This window comes from Haliotis rufescens, unplaced genomic scaffold (genome assembly GCF_023055435.1).
Source record: "Haliotis rufescens isolate VD_foot unplaced genomic scaffold, xgHalRufe1.0.p SCAF_8, whole genome shotgun sequence".
NCBI lineage: Eukaryota > Metazoa > Mollusca > Gastropoda > Lepetellida > Haliotidae > Haliotis > Haliotis rufescens.
The window spans coordinates 2,713,776-2,739,822 of record NW_025964372.1 but is presented as its reverse complement, the minus strand read 5'-3'; the positions used below and the strand labels follow the sequence as shown (position 1 = coordinate 2,739,822).

The 26,047-nt window shown below is 41.8% G+C and overlaps 1 protein-coding gene across 4 annotated transcripts in view; it reads right to left on the bottom strand.

Moving 5' to 3' along the window:
- Positions 1 to 2,008: 2,008 nt before the first annotated feature.
- LOC124144625 (deleted in malignant brain tumors 1 protein-like) overlaps positions 2,009 to 26,047 on the bottom strand; it is a 35,208-nt gene continuing 11,169 nt past the window's right edge. For 2 of the 4 annotated variants that reach the window (XM_048388982.1, XM_046514113.2), the window contains exons 2-14: positions 22,102 to 22,257; positions 21,472 to 21,514; positions 14,001 to 14,072; positions 12,461 to 12,703; positions 11,842 to 11,943; positions 11,159 to 11,425; positions 10,785 to 10,874; positions 7,059 to 7,295; positions 6,600 to 6,695; positions 5,044 to 5,097; positions 4,156 to 4,404; positions 3,883 to 4,002; positions 2,009 to 2,326 (exon numbers count right to left, since the gene is read on the bottom strand). In XM_048388982.1, the coding sequence (XP_048244939.1) occupies positions 3,911 to 4,002; positions 4,156 to 4,404; positions 5,044 to 5,097; positions 6,600 to 6,695; positions 7,059 to 7,295; positions 10,785 to 10,874; positions 11,159 to 11,425; positions 11,842 to 11,943; positions 12,461 to 12,703; positions 14,001 to 14,072; positions 21,472 to 21,514; positions 22,102 to 22,218 (1,662 nt within the window). In that variant the 5' untranslated portion in view covers positions 22,219 to 22,257 and the 3' untranslated portion in view covers positions 2,009 to 2,326; positions 3,883 to 3,910. The remainder of the gene's footprint in view (positions 2,327 to 3,882; positions 4,003 to 4,155; positions 4,405 to 5,043; positions 5,098 to 6,599; positions 6,696 to 7,058; positions 7,296 to 10,784; positions 10,875 to 11,158; positions 11,426 to 11,841; positions 11,944 to 12,460; positions 12,704 to 14,000; positions 14,073 to 21,471; positions 21,515 to 22,101; positions 22,258 to 26,047) is intronic. The other 2 variants (XM_046514114.2, XM_046514115.2) reach the window with 2 other exon arrangements.

Here is a 26,047-nt window from a genome sequence, read left to right as displayed (position 1 = left end):
ACTTGAAAGGTTTTGTTTGTTTGTTTGTTTGTTTGTTTGTTGTTTAACGCCGCACTCAGCAATATTCCAGCTATATGACGGCGGTTTTTAAAATAATCGAGTCTGGACCAGTCAATCCAGTTATTAACATCATGAGCATCGATTCACGCAATTGGGATCGAGGACACGCACTAACCAAGCCAGCGAGCCTGACCACGATCCCGTTAGTCGCCTTTTACGACAGTGAGTGAGTGAGTGAGTTGGGTTTTACGCCGCTTTTAACAGTATTCCAGTTATATCACGGCGTGTCAGCTTAATGTGGGAGGAAAGCCCGAAGTGATGCAGGTCTCAGACGATTACCACTTCGGTGAAACCCACGAGCACGGGTATGGTGCTGACAAACCTCGAAACATAATCGGGGCGAACCGGGATTCGAACCCACAATCATAGGTTTCTGGCGTGTCGCGGCGCCTTAGACGACTGGGCCACTGTATTAATCTAGTCTGGACCAAACAATTCAATGACTGACATCATGAGCATCGATCTACGCAAATGGGATGTGATGACATGCAGAAGATCCATTCTACCCCCAATATATTAGATCAGAAAGGCCAACCAAGTGTGACGAAGAATAATAAAGAACAGTGCACAGCTGGCATCTTCACAGCGTGTCAGTTAAAATACACTTGTCTGTAAGTGAATGCGGCCAAGTGAGGTCAACGATGGAAACTGTGTAAAATATCAATACACAGCAAAATATTAAATTTGTTATTGCTGAACAATTGGCAAAATGGCGTTTTCAATATGGCTGCCGGGGTGGCCAATTCTCGTTGGTGATATGTCGCTGGTGATATCTGTGATCTTAACTGCGACTGGTGGAGCAGGTACGCTCACCTTTTCGGGAACGTGTGGCATCATAACTACTCGGCAGTGATTCATAGATACAATCTTGTGGTAAACATGTGATACAAATATGAAAATCACTGAGGCATTGGCGTTGTGAATGAAATTGAAATCGAAACGTCAACAGACTTAACATCAGGAGCGTATGTTTTTGGATAATATTTCTCATAACATGAACCATATCTTTGCGAAGATCTTGAACTTCCGTTGGTGTTAACGTGACGTGCACCATGTTGTATTCCATAATTATTATGGACAAATGTAACATCTATTGATAACAAATAAATATAATTGCATTTAATTCTTGCAATTTTATTTCTAAAGCGTGTATGACGAAACGTTTGGTCGTATTAACTAACAATAGTATAAACTAACATGTTGCTCACAACAAGGAAATAGACGTATAGTACAGCACTTCAAAAGCACAATATAAGAATCCTTAAATGTTTAGGATGCAAAGATCTCCAGGGCTTACAGCTAGTCATTTGCGAAAATATTGTAATACTATTGATTTGAGACTAAAATAAAGTGAAAAAATGTCCAATTGAATGTGGAGGGGAATGTTGGCGTTACCATTATCTCTCAGGATACTTAAGCATTTTGCATGTCTCTCCCTCCTTGTCATTGTGTGCGCGTGTAGTTGCGCCTATAACTATACTTTCTATTATCCATAGGGTAATAGGTAACCGAGTTAATTGGGCAAATATCACTTCACACGCGCCGGTGTATTGTTTACGTCATCCGAAATCATTGGATCACATAAGGTGGTAATGACGTCACAATAGAAATGACGTCATAGCTGAAGAATGTTGCCGTCATTCAATATACATACCCGTATTGTAATCTCTATTTATATGTTCTGTGCTATGGAACATATAATGGGATTCATTACACAGGTGATAACTCGATAAAATTAGCGTGAAATGAAAATTCCAAACAAAACAATATATCATAATCAATGCCTATTACACAGTACATAATGCAAAATGTAAGTTTTGGATATGCATGGGAATCCTTGATGTGAAATAATTTTTAAGAGATAGTAAAACAAACACAAAAAGTATACTACAAATATCCTAACAGTATACATACTAAAACAAAGTGAAAACAAGAACACAAAAGATAGTCAAGCTGATAGAAGAGCTTTAATTCTTGAAGAACACTTGTGCTTCAATATATGAAAGACAAAACATTAACCATCAAAAAGAAGAAAAACAACAGTAAACATGCATGGATAAAACAATAAGTGTGATAAAGCTAAGCTTCAGGCACTATCGATATATGGATTTCTGATTAAATATGAATTACTTCCATGTGTAATATGCCACCAGACAGGTGTTAATGGTGCATGTGTCTACGTTGGATGGCTGACTCGTCTCATCAATGGTCAAGTAAGACAGGGCTTCAGCAGATACAGCCATCAGGCAGGAAGGGCATGCTTGTCCTGAAAATGGGTTGATTCATTGATATATAGTGAGGAAATGCAACACTAAAACGTAAATGTTTAAATATTATAGACAGGATGTATAAATTTAGGGTCACTGCTGATACTCAAGGTATGTCTAACTGCACCTTCCTCATATTTAAGGAGCAGGTAAAAACAACTACAATAAATGTTCCGCTTGTCGATGTAAAAGAAAAGGTGTTAGTCGTTGCGCGCATAAAACTCGGTCTATGGCTGTACGAATCTTTTCCAAATAGTGACGTTTTTATCGAAAAAAGTAACCGTGCTTCACATAAAGTTGTGTAAATGTTATGTTATTGAAAATGATAAACATATTATTTGGTCATTCTTCTGATCAATGTTTTATCATAACAAATCCATACCTAGTGACTGGAGACAAAGCGACAGGCCCGAACAATGGGGTGGTGTAACAACTCAACTAACAATGTCAATATCGGGTGTGACCACCATTTGTGTTCAGTGTGTGTGTGTGTGTGTGTGTGTGTGTGTGTGTGTGTGTGTGTTTTCAGTGTGTGTTCAGTGTGTGTGTGTGTGTGTGTGTGCGTGTGTGTGTGTCTGTGTCTGTGTCTGTGTGTGTGTGTGTGTGTGTTCTTGTTCCAAATGTCAACCAAAGATCGGGCAAACCGAGCTAGCGTTACCGTCTCCAGGAGGAACAGCCGGCCATGGCACTACAGCAAAGTCTTGCATGCTGCCTCAAAAATTCTATTTCAAGACGTGCAACATGTGGGCAGTAATGATCCTGCTGCATCGTGACGTTACGTCCCTGCTTTGGTACAAAGGGTAGAACATGAAACCTGGACCTGTCTCTCAACAGTATACTGTCCCAGTCTCGTCCCCTGAACCTCAGATGATGTCTACACTGAGCTATGTGTTCCCGACGGTGGCGTGGAAATATGGCGTATCGCTGGAGGTCGGTGCCGGATGTGGTTATGGTTATATAACTAATTGATCTCAACCCAGTAATTGTCTGAGCTGTTAATGTGGCAGTTTATGGCAGTTTGTGGCAGTTTGATATCTATTCTGTAGATGTACCAAACGATCGCGCGAATACGGTTGCCGTAACGTCACACATGGACCGCAGGTCCATGGCAAGTCATGAGTGTTGCCCTACTGTAGATAACGTCTTCGAAGAGGTGATATTATGTTTTGATGAACATTGCAGTATTGCAACTTCGTTTTGCGCCATTTCTGTTTGCAGCATACCCAGGCGCGAAGATTGATTTTCAGCAAATCGTGGCATTGCGTAGGCGTTACTTAAACAAAAGATTTTATATGAACACCTGATAGCTTAACAATCATGGTATGATGTTCACTTTCAAACTCCGCGTGAATGAATATCATACTCACACCATCACGCAAACATCCAAATTGTGCGCCGTACATTGACAAATGAAAATTGTTAATCACGATTTTAAAGTCGAGGAGATGCCTTTATGAATATGTATTGAAAGATGCATCATTTAATTTTTAAAATAAATCTGTTTTTATTAAACTTTATATGAAGCATGGTTACGTTTTTCAGTCACTATATATACATGTACATCTGCACCCAATCGCCTCATCCTAGGTCACTTGATAGTTGAGATCAAATCCTCTTCCTGTGACGCTGCCATCACTCCTGAAGTTCACCACGATGTCACCGCTGGTGTAGGGGACTGCAACAGTTGGAGACATCCTTACTGTAGAAGTTAACTAGGCAACCTTCACATTCAAGTACTAATATATTAAATCATCAACATCACATTTTAGGCACGACTGACAATAATGGTCTTTTAAAACTTTTCCGGACTCAGAAGCGAAGTACGTACAGCTAAGTGTTAGGCCTGCTCTGTTGCGACCACAGGTCTTGGAAGAGTTGACTCCGTTCACCTGGAACATCAGAGAGTCGTAGTTGCAGGAAGACTGATACTCGAGGTCGAAGTCTGTGAAGGTGACGTTGAATGTCTGTCCAGCCCCAGGTCTGATAGTCACCTGGCAACGGCCGTTGTTGGTGTAACTGGCGGTAGTTGGGTAGTAGATGCGCCCCGTGGAAGATGTCAGCGTTGTGCCACAGGTACCTAGATAGAAAGCCGTTTTGTAGTTTAACACAATAACAGCTTCAGAGAGAACCTTTATCTATTTTTCATACATCGTAACTTTGTCATGTGAACACTGCAATATTCATAGTTTTTAAACTAAATATCTCACAAGCCCTTCTTCATTTTGAAAAGGTACTTTATTTCTGTCCGAGTCAAGAAATGGTCATAATTACTACAGACAAATGAAATTAATATATTGCTGTACCAGGTGTTGGGCCATTGTTATGCCACATATACTGATTTCGACCCTTTTGCGTCCACACTGTATATATCCTAGGTAAACTGAATATTACGTCTTAAAAGATCAATTCAAACGCACAGAAACCTAACATGTGAAATCAGATTGAGGGAGCGATACACTGAGCAAGTCCTTTCATATCCAATTTCATAAGGAATTAGAATGTAACCCTTCGATTGGAATTGCATTGATCACACAGCTAAAGCATCAAAATATGCTACTTTGGATACAATTATATGTTACCTGGAAAACAGCTTAATACAGTTGACGACGTTACACAGCATTAGCTGGCATGACCCTTCAGATGAAATGATCTAAAACTACTGTTGAAGGTTGAACGATGAGCAGGGTTAATATTGAAGTACATGTACATCACTCACCGTTGTTTGATGCCAGCCCAATGGGGTTTGAAGTTGTGTTTTGCACGTCAATCACTACAATTGAAATGAAAAAAGTTAGATAGTCGTGACTAGTTGTTCTCTGGCGTTGACGTTTTATATCTGTAATAAATATATCTAAAGTACTACTCAACATATACTTCACTGCACAGGTTATATAATACTGGCGTCACAAATAAGGACCTTGTGCAATTTTGGAGACGAATCGTAACATTATTTCAGATTTGTTTATATACTAGGAAGGCTAGATAACAATAAGTCTAATTCATGAACAAGTACGCGCTGAATACAGAAATAGAGAGACACTCAAAGAGAATATTTGTATTACATCGTTTGTCTAGTAGCAACTCAAGAAATTAACTACTAAAAGTGAGACTCATGATTATATTTTCCCCAAAAAACGTCTTACGATTTACTTTTAGCCCAACATTGCCCACGAAGAGAGGTCCAATCATTTTCCTATTTTCCAAAATATCTACAGATATGGCAAACACTACGATCCCGTGAGGACGACTTGGGGACATTTGAGCACATTATTGGGGGTGGGGAGAGCACTGATTTCAACGAGATCTACTAGGTGTGGAAAGCAGGACATTATCGGGGTCGGGAGAGCACTGATTTTAACGGGATTACTGGGGTGTGGGAAGCAGGACATTATCTGGGTGGTGAGCGCACTGATTCCAACGAGATCTACTGGGGTGTGGGAAGCAGGACATCATCGTGGTGGGGGAGCACTGATTTCAATAAGACCTACTGGGGCGTGGGAAGCAGGACATTATCGGGGTTGGGGGAGCACTGATTTCAACGGGATCTACTGGGGTGTGGGAAGCAGGACATTATCGGGGTGGTGAGCGCACTGATTTCAACGAGATCTACTGCTGTGTGGGAAGCAGGACATTATTGGGGTGGGGAGAGCACTGATTTCAACGGGATCTACTGGGGTGTGGGGAGCAGGACAATATCGGGGTGGGGGGAGCACTGATTTCAACGGGATATACTGGGGTGTGGGAAGCAGGACATTATCTGGGGGGGGGGGGGGCACTGATTTCAACGGGATCTACATGGATGTGGAGAGCTCAATGTTTACCGCAGGGGCAAAACGTGAACATTCCAAAACACATACGTGGTATGTTTAATTACGGACCATAATTAATTCAGTGAGCAAAGTTGATAGATGCCATGGCTGGGATGATCCATGCAAAATATCAAAGATCTTATTGTTACAGAAGAATATTTCCATCCCATATATCACATGTACATTCAGTATAAGTAAACTCATTTTTAACAGAATAAATCGTGATCTGTGAATGTTCAACATCCTAATCTGTTGGTAAATTCAAATTTTAAAAAAATGTGAAAAAATAGGTGAGGCTCGCGGGACAGGATAGAATCAAATTCGTTTTGATGTCAAAAGTCAAATGGCTTTAAATCCTGAGAGATGAACAAAAGGACGAGGTGTAGATACACAGAGTTACACAGAGGTGCTTGCAGGATTATTGTACGATTGTGTGTGATGAGAATCAACCATTAATACCTACTGTCACTGATCTGGTAGGAGGCCACGAAGCCACGGCGTGTGACTGATCCGTCAGTGTAGAAGGTGACACGGTACTGGCCGTTCATCGTGTCAGTATCTGGAGACAAACACACACCCCGGATACAACGCGAACACCAATGCATGATGTATATTGAGGTGTTGAGTGGGGCCAGATCATTTCGGTCAATTTAATTTAGGGTTACAATAATGTTGTACTATGCTCTTCTGCACTTAATAACACTGAATTATCTACAATTGAGGTATACTGAATAAAAACGTACCCAATATATTGTGCAAAAGTTGTCTTTTCTGTATCTGTACTTCAGAAATACCTGCCCAATTAACACAATTCTATATCTCGCAAACCTATGCATATGCTGAGGCATGGGAGTATTGATACCTCAAAAACATCATCAAAGTTAAGCTTGAGATTATTTCCCAAGCTGCTTGGAGTACTTACACACGAGATTGGAGATAGTTCCACATTTCTTCACGCCGCTGTTAAACTGGAGGTAGTCATATCTGCAGGAGGCATGACTCTCCAGCTGGAAGGTTGTGAAGGTGAAGGTAATGGTTCTCGGGTAGGATGTCGCTGTGAAGGTGTAGTTGCACCGGGTGTTGTCCAAGTAGTTCCTGCCGTCACCTGGGGCGCTCATGATGCTGCCAGATAATGACGACAAGGTTGCTGTGCATGTCGCTGGAACAGAAAACAATTATATGAAGAAAGAATTAAATATTTACTGATATTTACTTAATACGCACGTGTATGCATGGATTATGAAGCATCATAAGCGATATGAAGCAATGTACTTTAAGAACGAAATAACAGCTGTGAAGATGTGATTTATTTGCCATATAATACAACAACAACAGATATGATCACGTATCGCGTAATATAAATACGTAGAAACAGCTGTGTATTGGCATATAATTAAATAGGCTGTGTATTAATTGTAATTCGTGCAATCTGTTTGATTATATACGTAAAAGATAAGCCTTTAATACTCTTTTTCCTTGTGTTTCATATCGGCAGATTTCTTTTTAAGAAAATAGATATAGACCTATAAGGGTATAAGTGTCACTTTTAGATATCAGTTGACAGAACGTCCTGAGGTATAATTATATCCTGGAATATGCTGTTTTCTGCTCACATTATGATATGGGCATATCAACATAAAATTGTATTCGTCCATACTTTGACAGCTATCACACCTATTACAGATTATAGTATCTTCACTTACTGAAGATGAAAACGGAGCTGTTGTATATTCCAACATGAATAAGGAAGTTACTGATTGGTAAAAAATCACAATAACCACTTCTGATGGAAACAGACGATTTGACGGCCGCATCACCGCGGAGAATAATGTTTATAGAACAGTACTCCTTTCTCAGTCAACGTCGGTAATTATTTTTAAATAATAATAAATACAGTTATTAGTTGCAAAATGCAGACTTGCGTTTCATACAAATATTAAAAGTATGTCTGGCAATACATTTCGGGCAAAACAGACGATAGAAATCGCTTAAAAGAGAGTATTTCAAGTTTTAGGGACCAGAATGAGCTTGAAATTTGGCGCTTTTCTATAGCCGACTGTGACATCATATTTTCTGCGTCACAGTGTGACGTAATGACAGTGACATGTGGTGAAGAACTAAACCTTGCAAGACTTGCTTATTTTCTTTACGGATGCCCACGTCACGCTGGTTCACGAAGTTGCTGCAGGTTCGGTTCCAAATTCTATTAAGCACGCTTAAATTTACAGGTAACATGGCTCTACATTGAAAACATAGTAAATTTATCCCCTAATTTGATATCTGTGTAATAATCAGCAACACTTACACAATATACTGATAAAATCCTTATGTGGCATTAATTTTAATACATACTTTTCAGGATCAAGTAGTGATACGAATACGCACATAAGAATAATATGATAGTAATTTACTGCGCCAATAAAGAAATCCAATATCCTTACAGCTTTGTTTGAAATAGGCAATGGGAAATATCAATATGTCCACAATCCTGCGCTAGCTCAACATAAGAAAATCCTGTTGGAACATTATATTTCCAGCATGGGATTCCTAGTTTATAGTCCAATATTCGTCATACGTTTCTAACATCTGGTAAACAAGCCTGTGGGTAACGGTGGTTTTCCTTTTGTAAGTATTTGAGACAGCTACTATAGTAGCTAAAACATAATTCATATATCTAAAGATCTTTCAGAAACTGTCTTAGAAGAAACTAGGTTACTTACACAATTATATGTTGAACATAAAAGAATCAAATATTTTTCAAAAATGTCAAAGGGAAATGTCATAGGGATATATATATATATATATATATATATATATATATATATATAGTTTAACACACTTATAACAATAGGAAATATTTTTCCAGAAGCATCATCTTTCTCGAGACTGAAAAGTATTTACTGATCGATCATATGGCAAACGAAAGAATACAGTTTTACGCATTATTAGAAAGTTTGACACGGCATTAATATGGTTGGCCATTCACGTCATCAGATTGTGATGACACATCGATGTAGGTCGCTGCAATGAGACAAAACTTAACAGTATCAATATGGTTACAACATATAAAACCGAAATACACACTTTAACATCATTCGAGGGAAGAGAAAAAACTTTCTGACAAATCTGAAATATATTAGCAACCATTTTTAAAAGAGAGAAGTGATGAAACGATGGTTAATCTTTTATTCCAAAACAACGGTTATCAAATATGAAATTGAAATATGGCCCAAACAACTTTTTTAACTGGATCCCCGTGGGAATTCCGTGTTTGAACTGGCCCCTAGCAACCTCTGCTCCAAGAGACGACATAATGGAGAGGGTGGTCAGGCTCTGTGACTTGGTTGATGGCATCTTGCCCCAACAGCGTGGATTGTTGATCATATCAGTTTTTCTGTTCCAGGCTGCCCTCGTGAAGAAAGTTTTGTCACGACGGCCATACTGCGGGCCGATTCTGACTCAATTACACAGACGTCAACGTCAATTGTGGGCACAGCGACACTTATGATAGACTTGGAATTGGAATCAAGTCGTCTTCAGTGATGAATCCCGATTTATCTTCGATTTGCTGATGGTAGGGCGAGGGTGTGGAGGCGCCGTCAGTAACGTTACGCCCAGTGTTGTGTACAGGAAGTTGACAGATTTCGAAGCGGAAGCGGATTTCTGTGGCAGTGCATTGCCACAGAAATCCGCTTCCGCTTCGAAATCCAGGCTTCTTGTCATCCGTGGCAACCTCATCGCTGCTGCTTACCGCGACCAGGTACTGGCATCAGAACTTCTGCCTTTTATGGCAGCACATGGACCCAGTTTGATCCTCCAACACGACAATGCCAGACCCCACACAGCAATTTTGACAAGGAATTTCCTCCAGAAGGCGGGAGTTAACGTCATGGACTGGCCGCCAAGGTCTCCCGACCTCAATCCCATCGAACACGTCTGGGATGCTTTTGGCAGAAGTCTGCACACTCTCCAGAACCAACCACAGAATTTGCAAGATCTTGGCACCATTTTGCAGCAACAATGGCGTCGTCTTCCCAATCATGTGTTCACAATTGCAAGCATCACAAGGTCCATGCGGAGGCGTTGTGTGGCAGTTGTCAACGCACATGGTGGCCATACACGCTACTGAACTTGTGTGCCATCAGATTCTCGTGCTTGGGACTTATGATTTAAACTGTTGATGTTATTACCAAATAATGTAGGTGCTTGGAACAAATTATGGTTACCACCGTTTATTAAAATCCTTCTTTGGACATTAATGATTAAAAATTACCTCCTCTGATACATTTGTCCGTTGTATATCATATATGGGATTACTTTTAAAAATGTGAAGTTTTTAATTTGACTCTTTAATATTCTGACACTATCAGGACAGAAATGAGCTTCTCACGTTGCACCCATGTGGGGAATCGAACCCAGGCCTTCGACATGACGAGGGAAAGCTTGAACCACTAGGCTACCCCAATGCTTTCAGAATATGAGTAATGTCTGTGAGTGATCATTCTGATTGAAACGATCTGTAATCACGGATGATGTTATACATCTTAAAGGTTACAAGAAGACACGATGTAATGTGCTTCATGTCAATGACAGTCCTCCAAAGTGGCAAAGACAAGTGTTTTCTATACACCATTAATGAAATAGTCACCTGGCACGATGTCGTAATGGATGTCGAAGTCCATGTTTGTCTGACTATTGTCACTGGTGAAGGTTATGACAAAAGTACCATCAAAGTTGACTGTAACAAAAGGAGGTATGATAAGTTTTTAAATGACACAATGGAGCTTGAGAAGGATTAGTACACCCCTCTCAGATTTTAACCAGGTCAATTACAACATGGGTATTTGGTATAAATTGTTGGGCAAGTGTCACCAATATACAAAAGATAATAGTTGTGTTTCTGTCAGAAAATCCCTGACAACTCTTAGACAAAATCTGCCCTTCTGACTTTTAGCTACACTTCGTTAATCATAAGAACAGATGTGTTTTAATTGATTGAAAATGAAAAAACCCTGCACTTACAACTTCGAGTCCCATATTGGTATCCACACAGTCTCTCTTCGCCATTCATATCCACATATTCATTACAGACAGATGTGCTGTTGTCAGGGTCCTCCAGGTGGAACTGATTGAGACTAAAGACAATTTTCTGACCCACAACGTCTTCCACCTTTATTGTGAAGACGCAGTGAGTGCCGGTGTAGTAGGGACCCCATAGGATTTCATAGCCATTACCAGGGTAGCTGTTGATGTAGCCCGTAGTGTTGGTCAGCGTTACAATACATGAAACTGAGAAAGTGACATTGTTCATTTGGATGCAACTTATGAACAGGCAGGTTAAGTTTGTATTTTCTGAATATTCTCACGCTTTTTGCGCCTATTATCGGTACCTTCTTCCAAAACAGATTGCAATATCTCGCCCACTTTTGGCCACTTTTGCCCAGCTACATCATGGGGAACAACTCACTACCCACTAAAAATACCGTTATCCAATTACGACATCATCAATATGCGAGCGGTATGTTCGAATGTCCAGAAATGACGTCATGATAGCACAATGTTTATTGTGACGTAAATCAGGCCTCATTCTTTATTGTTCTATGCGATTTATCTCGTAGCATCTGATATTAGTATTTGAAGAAGCATTTCAAGGGCAATAAATCTAGTTAATCTTTAATCACGTATTTGTCATCTGAGATACTTACGGGGCCTTGTGTTGAAGAAGATGCTAAATTCTTCCCTCCTCCCTGTGACTGAATTAACAGAGTGATGACACCGCACAGGTAGCCCAGCCTCATCTGATGAGACTGGAAACATATCAAGTTACGATTTCTGTTTTTTGGTGAGGTAGGGCCTGATGACAAATTACAAATTCCTATATAAGTGTGAGTAAACTGATCAGTTTTGATTTTCAGTACAGCGTTTCAAGGCTGATAAGTGTGCTCCATGTGCTCCACATGTTCGACGACCCGTTGGGATTTCGGGTTATAACAGGTCCATAGCAACATATGCTGGTGTATGATGGTTATAAAGGGCTAGCTAGCTAATGGATCGTGTGGCCAAGCTCAGTGATCTGATTGATTGCGTTTCATCGCGACTCACATGACGACGTGAGTCGTTGCTTATAATATCAATCACTGGATTGTCTAATCCAGGTTCGAGTATTTACAGCCCGCCGTCATGGAATACATTAAACGTTAAACAAACAAACAAACCATATTCTTCAATTTCGTTTAGCTTATCTGCTCTAAATGCATACATTTATAACAATGCGACACCCTATATTTAAAAAATTATATAACAATAGTACAGTATAGTTCTTACAGCTGTACTGGCCATCAATAGCTCCGCAGTACTGTGTGCCGCTGATCTCCACATAGCTGCCAGAACAATTGTTGTTGTTGTCCATGAAGTTGTACGTCATATATAATGGACGCAAGTACAGTGTCATGAAGAAGGGGTAGTAGGGGGGACGAACGATGTATTCACAGTCCTTGCCTTGTGCGAGTGACACAGAGTAAGTATCCAAACTCCCTGACGTTGTGTGATATACTCGATCACATGTGTCTGCAACACATCGATGTTGTCAAAATGTGCGATACGGATGCCAAGGTTATAATGAGTGTTTTCCAGTATTACAAAATCAACAATTAAGTCACAACAAACGGAACGAGTTGTGGCGGTTACACAAATAAATAAATATTTCTGTGTACAGTTGTACATGCATCTTCATTTGGGGGATCAGGTTACAAGTTAAAACAGACTGGAACTGTAACAGAGATTAGCGCTTGTAACCATCTGCACGTCATTTAGCAATTGATTGTCCATTTATTTTATTAGTATGACCAATTCCAAACATTTCTATTCTCTATTTCACCCCCCAGAGACTGAAACTATAGGATGAAGAGAACACTAAGCTCGATGCATATCTCTGGCTTCTATTCCCAGCGTTATTAGTCTATTGTTATGTGTTCAAGACCTTTTCAATCTCAATAAGATCTAAGTTCCTGATGCCGCTAAACAAAGATCTGAGGACATCCCATCACGGGTCACGTCGACGTGAGAACGACCTTTCGAGAACTTTGACCAACCACTGAAACGACCAGCAAGAAGTCGACATCAGCCAATTAGAAAGCAGCGTTCTTTTCCTGACTTGAAAACACATTCCGACTGTCACTTTCATGATCTGGTAAGCGACGCTTTGATTGGTCGGATGAAAAGTCGTTCTGACGTGACCCGTAATGGTCTGATCTGATTTTAATGAGATTGAGGCCTTTGAACACTTTTATGAATTTTAGGAAATCTGACTGGAAAGTAATTGTAAATTGCCTGAAATATCTTGGAGTTTTGTAAATTGCCTTAAAAACAATTTCAGTCAATTTCAAATATTGATGACAATCTTTTCTTAAACAGAGATGATGCTGCTGGCGGAGGAAAAGACGTTACCTCGATATTGTAATATGTCAAATGGATTCACAATTTGCTCATTTGTTTCGTTTGTGTGTTGTTTAATGCCGCACTCAGGAATATTTCATCCATACCTGACGGCGGTCTAAATGATCGAGTCTGGTCAGACAATCGAGTGTTTAACATCATTGGCATCGTTCTACGCTAATGGGATACGATGACATGCATCAACCAAGTCATCTAACCTGACCACTCAATTCTGTAAGTCGCCACTTACGACAAGCATGAATAATGTCCTTGCTGAAGACCAAGTCCCGCCTAGGTTTTTACGGGTTCATTAAAGTGATATACGCCGTGAGTGAACTAATTGCACACGGATTGAATTCAGACATTTCTTTGGTTAGGTTAGCGTACACGTCTAAAATGAACTTGTCTTTGCATAGTGTGTGTTACTTACAGGTTGAGTTGGTGGTCGTGTCCCTGTCGTATCCAAGAGTGTTTCTCGTCTCGTCCCTTGTTCCTGCCAGCCCTTGTAAATTGTGCATCCAAAATGAATATGTTATCTACAGAAGGCATCGATATAGTCTAAAGAGGTAAAAGGACTGCATCAATGAAACAAGTTAACTTCTAATATCCTTAGTGTCACTGACACTGTCCGACTGACACATCTCTTATTATATAAATGCGCACATACCAGGAAAACTTGAATGTTGAGGTAATGTTTGTGAGAGATGGAAAGAGACTTCCGAGCACAGAATTGAAGAATGACATTATATGATAATGAGCTTATCACGCTTGTGTGTTTGGGAAGAGTAAGTATCCTGTATTAGGAAGAAAGGCTATGTATTAAGCTCGCCTAGGCTCGATGAAAACAAAGTTCATTCTTAATATTTATTCAGGATACTAGTATGTACCCTCCCCAAAACACACAAGCGTGATAACCTCTCATGACACGATAGTATCAATTTAATATTGAACAGCGATATAGGTTTATAGGTAGTGTCGGGGGGTCTTGTGGTGGTGGGTGCCATGTCTGAAACGTGCAAGGAAGTATTTTAAATAGAAAAATTAAACATAACGAGTAAAGGAAATATTCATATTGTAGTGTTACATTGTCAGCGGGAGTTTGCCTCTTAAGTGTAACACAAAACTACTGTTACGGATTGTATGACTGATTCAAAATACTTTTTAAAGCAAAGTCTGGAATGGAAGTCACCAATTTGAAACTAGTGCCGTAATGCTTAAGAAAGCTGCTTTCTTAGTGGCTAATGTCAACTTCCTGTAAGTAATTTCATTGGTCGGTCAAAGTTCGCGAAAGGTCTTTCTGACGTGACCTGTAATGGGATGTCCGCAGCAGAAGCGAGAACTTATATCCGATTTTAATGAGATTGAAGTAACCTAGGCATGTGATTAATCTTGTTTTGTTTATTTAAAGCAGTGATTGTTTATTGTTAAGCAAGTTTATCTCTGCAGCCGTTGAAATATGCAGATACGGAGTACGTGGATCATTGTGTCGGACTAACGAGACTGATCAATGAGGGATTTCAGCAATTCGTTGTAAATCAGGTGTGTCGAGTCGGAGTGCGAGACTGTCGGATTAACGGGTCTATATAACACTGATTTAATCGGTCCCCATCATTTGTGTCGGATAAAGCCCATTGTCTGATTAACGAGTGTCAGATTAACAAGACTTGACTGTACTGATACATAAACGTTGTACCTGTTTAAGATGTGGTGCGAAGAAAATATTCTCTGAGCGGAACAGTGCTTCAGAAATAACTTTACGTGTCATTAAATCCAATGTTAATTATTTACATGATACGTTTACAAACAAATATATAAATCATTAATCAGAAGTTTACATAGCTACCTAGTCACTAATTACTAGTAAACGCTGTTTAAACTTTGTGAACCTCCGACCTTGCGAGGTGGAGCCATGCTCATCGGTAATGATGCACGCTGCATTGTAGGATGTGACACATTCATGTAGAACGAGGATGAGTTGTCGTTCCCTGCGCATAACATCTGACGCAAATGCAAACCCAACAGTTTCAGGTGGATCACTGGTGCTTTGGTCTACAACATGAGGTGTCTTACGCAAGGAGGCGCACCGGTGACAAGATTTTGAGACACTGTTTATGGATCTGTCAAGGTCTAAAGCAAAGAAGTATTTATGGCATACTTGCCTGAGTTGGTGTGCAGATGGGTGATCCAGTTGTATGGGAAGGGCAGTCAAGACTCCGTCTAATACTTGTGAACAGAGTGGGTCAGATTTTTGGACAACAAGTAATCCATCCTTGGAGATGGTTGTTGCATTTAGGTATCGTTTGACATCCCTGATGTTTGTTATCTTCTTGGGTGGTCGGTTACCTTGGAGAAGATGAGCATGTGTTCGTCGAAGATCCTGGCACTCCTCTTGCAAGGAACGCCAAGCAGACCTGCTTGTGAAAGGAAGGCGGGTAGTTCCATTCATGATGTCCTCTATAGACAGTTGTTGAACAACAGAGCTTTCTGTGCGCTCAATGAAGGAGCAGATTTGGCAAGAGGGATTGTCACATTCTGGTGCATTTCTGCTTGCAAAATCAGATGGCACATTTGCAGAACCAGCAAGGTGTTGTATCATTGCTTCGTAGCGGCTAACTGTCGATAAGAAGGTAGACACCCGAGGACTAGCAGAGAACTCCCCACGGCATAACTTCTCAAATGCCAAAACACATGGTCTACTGTCGGTAAGGATACATGCTTTGTGTTTTGACTGGATAATGAAAGGACTGAAATGCTTGGTAGCGATACCAATTGAAAGGGCTTCCACTTCACATGATAACCATGCGACCTGTTGTCACAGAAGCTTGGCACTGACGAATCCTGTTAGTCGTGGCGAGTCACTACGTGTTACATATAGTGTTGTTCCAATTCCTGGCTTTCTAACAGCACCATCAGTTACAATCCAGAGTTGGTCATTGGGGTGGGGCAGTACTATGGATTTGTTGGATGCGAGACCAGTCTGTGCTGTTTTGAAGGCATCAAGCAAAGAATCAGACCAAAGAAGCTTTTCACTGGACTGGCGACCGCCCACTTCAGCATCAAGTGGGGCAAGGAGTGTGGAACAACCAGGTATTACACGGGACAAGACCTTGTAAGCTCCTATAAATAACCGTAAGCCATTCACTGTTTCCGGAGGTGAACAAGAAGCCAGAGTTGATATGCAGTGTTGACTTGCTTGAATGGATCCTTGGTGCCATTGCCATCCTAGGATGGTTGTTGTCCTGGGAGCAATAACTGTCTTGTTAGGAGATAATCTGAGATCGTTGTGTTTGAGCACTTCAAGTACGCGTCTCCAATTACAAACTAACTCATCCGGGCTATCAGCACCACAATAAAGGTCGTCGGCAAGCTTAGCAATCACCCCTTCCTCTAAAAGATCCCCTAGTACGCGGCACATGAGCTCCTCCAACGCAGTTTCAGAGCCTGGCATTCCCAATGCAGACCTGGCATATACTCTCACACCATGGAACGGGGTCGCTACACCACAGTATTTCAACAATTCCTTGGACAGAGGAATTTGATGAAAGGCATTGGTTAAATCTGTGGTTCTAATGTTCTTCCACTTGGCAATCTGTCTGAGAGTAGAATCGACATCAGTCATGACGGAAGGTTGTGGCGTACTGTATCGTCCTACATCAGAGAAGGCGGTCACCAATCTGTAACCACCACTGGACTTCTTGATTAGGAAAGAAGGGTTGAGCTATTCTACTTGGATACCTGCATCTTCAGGTCGTACAAATACACCCATCCGCTCAAGTTCATTGAACTTCTGTTGGAGCTCAGAAAGTTTATCTCGTGAGTATTGCGGGACACAACCCTTCCGTTGTGGAGGTTATACAGGTCCCATGTTAACAAATGCTTGAAAGGGCCCTGAAGCACCGTTATAGACATCGATATGTTGATTAAACACATCATCGAATTCCGTAAGTAGTAACTCAAACTGAGATTTGGTATCTTGCGGGAGGATATTGTCTGGGTCCACACAAACAGTGGATGAGAAACCAATGTCCTTAATTTGAGGGGACATAGTTGGTAGCAGATGTGCCGGCTCAACATCATAATCAGGGTCGCAGTCAGGTCTAAAAACTGGGCAAAACTGGCAAAATTGCTTGTTTTCTTGAGCATTTGTGGAGTGTCGGACAGGTTTGGGATCCTGATTTTGCCTGAGACGCTTGAGATAATTCCAACTTCTGGCCAAATGGATGACAAGGTAGAGCGTCCAGGTCTGGTATCTATGCGGGGTTCTATGGCAAATGTGAATTCCGCAGGAGCAAAGCTTTCAGGAACCGGCACCTCAATAAAGTCTCCAGGCCATATGGAAGTAGAAGTGTCTGGGGCTCTGAGTACACAAGCTCGTCTCACAGTATGTTTGTCACCAGTTGTTTCTGTGGAACCGTATGTGTATGTCGAACCATCACCAAGTATGATCTGATGTTTTGCAGGGCGTACTGACACATCGTTGGCCTCCAAAAATGGTATGCCTGCAAGGATTTCTACATCCAGTTTTTCCACCACAAGACCATTAAAATTTTTCCTTATTGTCCTGTGTGAAAAGGATTGATGACATTTATTGGCAACACTCGAAACGAGCACGAAACCCAGGCGAGCCTCCCAAGACAGGCGAGCTACCAAGGGGAGCTAACACTGCTTACATTAATACATGCCAAGCAAACCTGCGTTGGCGCATGACCTCGAGGCGAGGTCAACCTTCAAGCGATGGTTTATATACAACGCCACATAAGTATGTAAAGAGGTGTATTTCGAGTCGAACGGTAGCATATATACTAGCCACATAAAGAAACTGTGCACGGAGAAAATCTATTCTAGATTGAAATACAACACAGCAAGAACAAAATGATGCAGACGCTGTAGCAGCTGAATGATCGGACCATAAGAAAATGTCAACGGGACCTGAACAACATCTGTTACGATGACGTCAGAAGATCAAAATGGAGTAGGGGGTCAAACGACAAAGTCACAAAGTCAATAACAGGTATGACCACCCTGTGCTTGAAATACAGCAGTGCATCGGTGCCGCATGGAGTCCACCAAATGGGCATGGAAGGCCTGGGGAATGGCCTGCCATATCCTCCTCAAATCCAAGTCACGGACGTTATCTGGAGGATGTGGAAGACGACGCAGATGCTCTATTGGGGAGAGATCTGGAGAATTTGCAGGCCATGGCAGTAACATGACATTGTTATGGTGAAGGAAATCCATTGCGACCCTAGCCGTGTGATGACGAGCGTTGTCCTGTTGAAATGTCAATCCCGGGCCATGACGTTGCAGGAAAGGAATGACCACAGGCCTCAGAATCGTATCTCTGTAGCCAACACCGGTGAGATTGACCTGAACAACCACCAAAGGGGTTCGGTGCCGTGCTGTTATCCCACCCCAAATCATCAAAGAGCCACCTCCGAAACGATTCCTCTCCACAATACAGTTGCGTGCAGAACGTTCTCCAAAACGCCGGTAGACAAGTTGGCGACCGTCACTGTGGGAAATGTTGAACCTCGATTCATCTGTAAAGACAACATTTCTCCACCATATTCGAGGTTGGCGAACATGATTTCGACACCATCTTAGACGGTTGACGTCATGAAGGTGTGTCAGGATGGGACGTATGGCAGGGCGTCGTGGTCGAATCCCGTACTGACGTAAACGATTCCTGAAAGTTTTGGGATGGATATGGCGCAGTCCAGGAATTGTCTGGGACGTCGTTACTGCCGTTTGGAACCTGTGTCGGAGATGTGTAAACTCGAATCCATCTGTCCTGTCTTGGCGTCGTTACTCGGGGACGTCCTGAACGTGGGTGGTCGGCAACGTCATTTGTGTTCTGATAACGCCTCACCAATGCCGATATCGTGTTACGATGGCATTAGAAATGTGTTGCCACCTATTGTTGCCTCATTCCCGCTCGGATAATTCCAATGGCTTCATGACGCTGTGCAGCTGTCAATCTTGGCATGATTTGCTTGTGATATGCTTGTGTCTGCGCCTGAGAAGTTTTAAATTTTTGAATGACCACAGATCATGCTCTCCAAAGTTACAGCGAATTTTGAGTTGCACATGCTGTGTACAGCTGCACAGGATGCACGTGCAGTAACACATTGCACGTCCATAGGCCCCCATCAATGACGTCATGTCGCATGGCACGTGCATGAGCGTTTGAATGTCTCCAATAATTGCTGTGTTCAAACCTATATTTCATATGTGGACGATGTGCCCTAAAATCTATATTTTCTCCGTGCACAGTTTCTTTATGTGGCTAGTAGATGAGGATGAAAGTTATACTTACTGCTGTTGAAAATTAAGTTTATAGAACAGTTATGGAAAACACCCCGAGACATGAACCCTCCCATGATTAATGAATGTGTGGCATGTGTTTGGACAGTCGGAAACCAATTCGGACCACGTGGAAGGGACTGATGGGGATTGATTTGAAGCTTTTGTGTTCTGTGATAATTTTGAACATCAGGCTGTGTTATATTTGGAGTTTGGGATTTGTCGTGTGTAATACTTTGCTTACCCGTGAAGATTCCGGGGTAGAATAGGTCTTCAGCAACCCATGCTTGCCGTAAAAGGTGACGATGCTTGTCGTAAAAGGCGACTAATCTTGGATTTTTTTCCTTTTTTCGTTTTGGATAGACCAGGAGCAGTGGCTTTGATCTGTGTCAGCGGTCACATCTGAGCAGGGAACGACATTGTTTTCATTCGTTATTGTCTTGGTGCTAGATTCCTGTCATTTCCGAAAACAAGGCTTCAAAGTCAATATCGCTCAATTAATCAATTTCGTTCACCTCAGTAATTTTACAGAATTCATTGTCTTCACTTGCGTTATAAGTATCGATAGAAAGCCATTCCATATCCAAAGCATTTATTTATGACCACATCAGGCGAAAATACTAAATTAATTATATTGCTGACAAAAGTAAGGATTACAAAGAAAGTAGTGTGAGTAAGTGAGTGCGCGATATCACGGCGGGGGACACAACAAATGGGCTTCACACGTTGTACCCATGTCGGAATCGAACCCGGGTCTTCGGCGTGACGAGCGAACACTTTAACCACTAGGCTACCGGACCGCCCCACAAAGAAATTAGAAAAACTGGTTGATTGTAAACACCGATCGAGAATTCGGGGAAACCCCGGAAAGCAGTTCCGGCAAACGTTCACACGATCAATCTCACAAAAAAATTGTTCACATCGTGTGAACTTTTTTTGTCCGTTCACAGGTGTGTGAACTCCAAATATCAGACCACGTGTGACTGTCCATTCAGCCATTCAGCATGAAAGAAACAGTGTAAACTTTAAAGTAAGAAATTATAATTACGTAAATAATCCTCTTCCTTTAAAGGTAGGAATTGACAATGTGAATATGCTAATCTTTTCAGTATTGTATTGTTGTCTCTTAAGATTTAGTAGTACAACAAATCATCTATGTTTCAATCATTATTATGCATTAGTTTAATTTAGTGTGTCAGATGTTCCTTTGTTTCGGGCAAATGCTATCTATTGAGATGGAAATTAAGTAAATGAATCAAGTTAGATATAATATTTCACTGAATGTTTAAAGATAAAGTATAGTCACACATTTATCCATTTAAGTACACATTGCAGGTTAATAATTTTGGTAACTTTTTATAAGTACTTGCAATATTCTTCAAAATGAACATTGATATAGCTTGTCTGTTTTTACGAAAGCCATTGTCAGTATCCTCAATATAGAAGGAGAGATTCCTAAAACCATTATGAAGTTAAACCAAAAAACAGAAGGTGAAATGAAATGAACAAGGTGAAAAAACGACCGAAGTTGTAAGAATCGGTAATGGTTCTCTATATACCATGACTTTTAGAATTAGGAGATAATGATTTATGCTCACTTGACGACTGTGCCTGGCGTTTCTTGCGGAGTGAAGACATCCTCTGCAACATCACGAAAAACAAATAAATATCAAGCAAACAATTTACTAGAGCACTGTATTTCAACTGCAAGTTTTATAAAGTGATAAATATATTTAAGCAGTCAAGTAATAGTGGCTTATTAATAGAAGTTGAATTAATGAATGTTGGTTGGTTGGTTGGTTTGTTGTTTAACGCCACACGCAGCAATATTCCAGCTATATGCAGCGGTCTGTAAATAATCGAGTCTGGACCAGACAATCTAGTGATTAATATCATGAGCATCGATCCACGCAATTGGGATCGATGACATGCATTAACCAAGTCAACGAGCCTGACCACCCGATCCCGTTAGTCGCCTTTTACAAGCATAGTCACCTTTTACGGCAAGCATGGGTTGCTGAAGACCTATTCTACCCCGGAATCTTCACGGGTCAAGTTTGAATGTAGTGAGGAATTTCAACAGGTGCACATTTAAGCCTCAATATTTTGATGTATGTAGGTATGTACCATCAATTATGAAAGAAGCCTTTCATAAAAAACAAACATCTTGTACTTTACAGTTGGATTACGTTATAAATGACACAAATATACTCTACCGATGTACTTACCAGCCAGTTTTGGTGGCTGTGAGGTTTCGCGTCACACACAAGCACTAGACACAGCCCGACCAGCACTGTGGCCACGCCCATGTAGAAGGTCTTCATCCCCACGGGGGAAAAGGGCATCTTGATGCACGCGTATGTGCACTTGATTGACAGTGGGTACTGAAATGAATATATATACTCAGCAAAAATCCAAAAATCGAGTGGATACAAGAACGACCTTTCTGGTGTTTAAATCGGATACGAAAATATGAAAACATGTAACACAAACGCAACCTCAGCAGAAAAGCACGATCTGATGACAAAAAGTGTCTTTCATGAAGCAATCATGCTATTGATTATGTAAACCAGGGTATAAGTGAGTGAGTGAGTTGGGTTTAACGCCGCTTTTAACAGTATTCCAGTTATATCACGGCGTGTCAGCTTCATGTGGGAGGAAAGCCCGAAGTGAAGCAGGTCTCAGACGATTACCAGTTCGGTGAAACCCACGAGCACGGGTATGGTGCTGACAAACCTAGAAACATAATCGGGGTGAACCGGGATTCGAACCCACAATCATAGGTTTCTAGCGTGTCCAAGGGACGCAACTCTGCACAGCGAATCGCGGCGCCTTAGACGACTGAGCCACCCGTGCCCCCACAAGGGTTCAAGATTAAATAGTCTGAATGATCAGTTTTTTATCTTGCACGAGATGTGCAATCCGACTTTAAAGACTTTAAGAAACTAAATCTGTTAAACAACCTCTCAGTATCCCGTATATGATCGTCTTATGCTCCCAATAGGTATCTGGATGATTGACATGGACGATTGTACCACTCTTCAGAAAGAACATTGCCGAGTTCCTGTAGAGTTCCTGGGAGAACAGAGCGTTGTCAGAGGGCGATCTCCAGCTCGTTCCACATGCTTTCGACAGGGTTGAGGTCTGTTGACCGGGTTGGCCACTCCATGCGGACAATGGTCTCCTGCTCAAAAGCAGGCATCAATGACCCTGGCAGGATGAGGTGTGTTATCGTCCATGAGGATGAAGTCCGGTCCAGAAACATGCGGTCCAAGGTACACATCCAGACTGTCATCCCTGTGGCGCACACCTGTCATCGTGTTGGAGATCGGCACTTCCACCTCTGTTTACTGCATACCCTTCACGACCTGAGTCCATCCACAAGGAGACGATTGCTGACTGACTGAGTAGAAATGTTAACGCCACTGGCGTTCCGCTGGTCATTTCTACGTATGGTGGCAGTCATGAAGTGATGGTGTCTTGCTGCAATCAGGAGAAACTTGTCTATCCCGCTGTGTGGTGGGACGCTGTCGACCACCTTCATGTAGCTGGAAACGCCTGGTATCGATTGTTTGCCCTGCTGATCATACTTTGACTGACACCAAAGACGTTTGGAACGTGACTTCCAGTTTCAAGCATGCCTATGCACCTGCCGAATTCTTCAGTCGTACGAGGTCTTGGACGCTGAGGGGACATAAGTGCTTTCAGTTGTTGCAATCTTCAGAAGCAAATGTTGTTGTTAATCTCTGATAATAAGGTTCAACGATTCTGTCACAGTACATCCAGGTCTTCAGGAACCCATGCTTGCCGTAAAGGCGACTATGCTTGTCGCAAGAGACTACCAACGGTGTGCGTGGATCGATGCTCACGATGTCAATCACTGGACTGTATGGTTGAGACGTCATTATTTACAGACCGCCGCCATGTAGCTGGAATATTGTTGAGTGCGGCATTAAACAAAAAACAAAAAGACAAAACAAAACATAGTTCCCATGACTGCATACATGACCGTTCATTATGGAACTGTGGTCGAACGGGGGTTACACATCATTATAATAAGATTTAATGCAAAGTTTTGTTTTTTACCAAATCTGAAACAATTTCGGTTTTTGCAACAGATAAAAGACTCCTTTATGTGTTCAAATGGTTTAATTTGCCATACTGACTTCAGAAATAAAACATGAATATGCCAAAATGTCAATTTACAAATCAATAGCGTGTGTGTCCACCTCTGGTTGCGATGCAAGCAACACATCTTCGTCTCATGGAATAGACCAGGCGTCGCACAAAGTCGTGTGGGATATCTGTCCATATCTGCTGGAGCATGATTCGAAGTTCCTGGAGTGTCTATTGAACACGTGGTTGACGTCGAAGGCGCTGATCCATCTCATCCCACGTGTGCTCGATTGGTGAGAGATCAGGGGAACGAGCCGGCCAGGGGATGACATTAACGTTGTTTTGTTGAAGAGAATCCTGAACAAGTCGAGCAATATGAGGCCGGGCGTTGTCATGTTGAAAGGAAATGAATGGGCCATGACGACGCAAAAACGGTAGAACAACAGGGCCGATGATCTCGTCTCGTCTATTGAGATTTCCCTCTACCACTATCAAACGGGTCTTCTGTCTTACTGTTATCCCACCCCATACCATAACGCTGCTGCCCCAAAACCTATCTTCTTCCATGACACAATGATTGACTTAACGTTCACCTCGACGTCGGTACACTCGAATCCGTCAATCGCTGTGGCTGAGGTGAGTGAATAGAGAGTCAGTGAATAGAACTTGTCCCCAGTGCATGGCCGGCCAGCGAAGACGCTGTCTACACCACTGTAGACGTGCTGGGCGGTGGTTTCCTGTCAAAATGGGACGTTTTTCGGGTCTTCTGGCGACAATCTCTGCACATCTGAGGCGACGATTTACGGTTTGTGAGGAAATTCGTCGAAGGTTATGGATGCTTCTTGCAGTCACTGTTGCTGGCTCGAATCGATTTCGTAGGTATGTTGTTCAAATCCAGTTGTCTTTTCGATTATTGGTTACGTGTGGCCTGCCACTCCGAGGATGGTCTCTGACTGCATTCGTCTGTTGCCAACGTTGCCATAAACACCAAATGGTGTTTCTGTGGACATTAAATTGTCTTGCAACATCACGTTGACTCGACCCGTGGCATTTCGTAATGTTGAATAATTGCGTAATTGTGTTGTATTTTCTGAATGGTTGTTGTCAGCACGATGCTAAACAATGCATATGGAATCCCGTTAATGCACATGCTTTTATACCCATTCTTGGGTAGTGAAATGCATGGGGCTTGCATAAAAGTCAAATTTTGCATGGTATGCATGCTTTTCTGTAGCAGTTGCGTTTTTGTGACTTGATTCCATACATGTACTACAAAATGAATTACTGTAACATAACTACTTCTCCATTGCTGGTATTCGTGACCATGTTGTATATGTGGTCGGTTGTAATCAGGAGATAAATCTACTGTGTTTTGTAATTTGATGTAGTTCTACTGTAGATTTAGATACCTCCTGTTAGCGCGAGGTTTCAAATGTACAAATATGAGGTCTTATCTGCAGTGAGACTACATCAAAGTAGTTTTTGTGTGTTTATGTCCATTCTCCCAAAGGCCAATTTCATCGCAAACTGTTGCATAATTGCACTGCTTAGCCTCAACCGAGTCATTTCTTGGAAATGCCCACGATAAGTCATTTCTTGGAGGGGGCGGTCGGGTAGCCTAGTGTTAAAAGCGTTCGCTCGTCACGCTGAAGGCCCGGGTTCGATTCCCGACATGGGTGCAATGTGTGAAGCTCATTTCTGGTGTCCCCTGCCGTGATGTTGCTGGAATATTGCTAAAAGCGGCGTAAAACCATACTCACTCACTCATTTCTTGGACATCACCAAGACAACTCCCATTCAGGGCTCACAGGGCGTAAGAAATGGCAAATGTTGGATAAATATTATTTTGAAGTTGCCCTCATTAGCTGTTGGTTTGAAATATTTCCCCAACAGTAATGCATAATATGACCAAATACTCTCTCCACCCGGAACTTGGCTGAACTTGAGTCTTTGTGGTCCATGGCGGCCCAACTAGATGTTCACTGTGACAATGCTATCAATAAATTACGTGGACCCATGTGACAATCCCAATCACTAGTTCAACATTAACCCGATGCT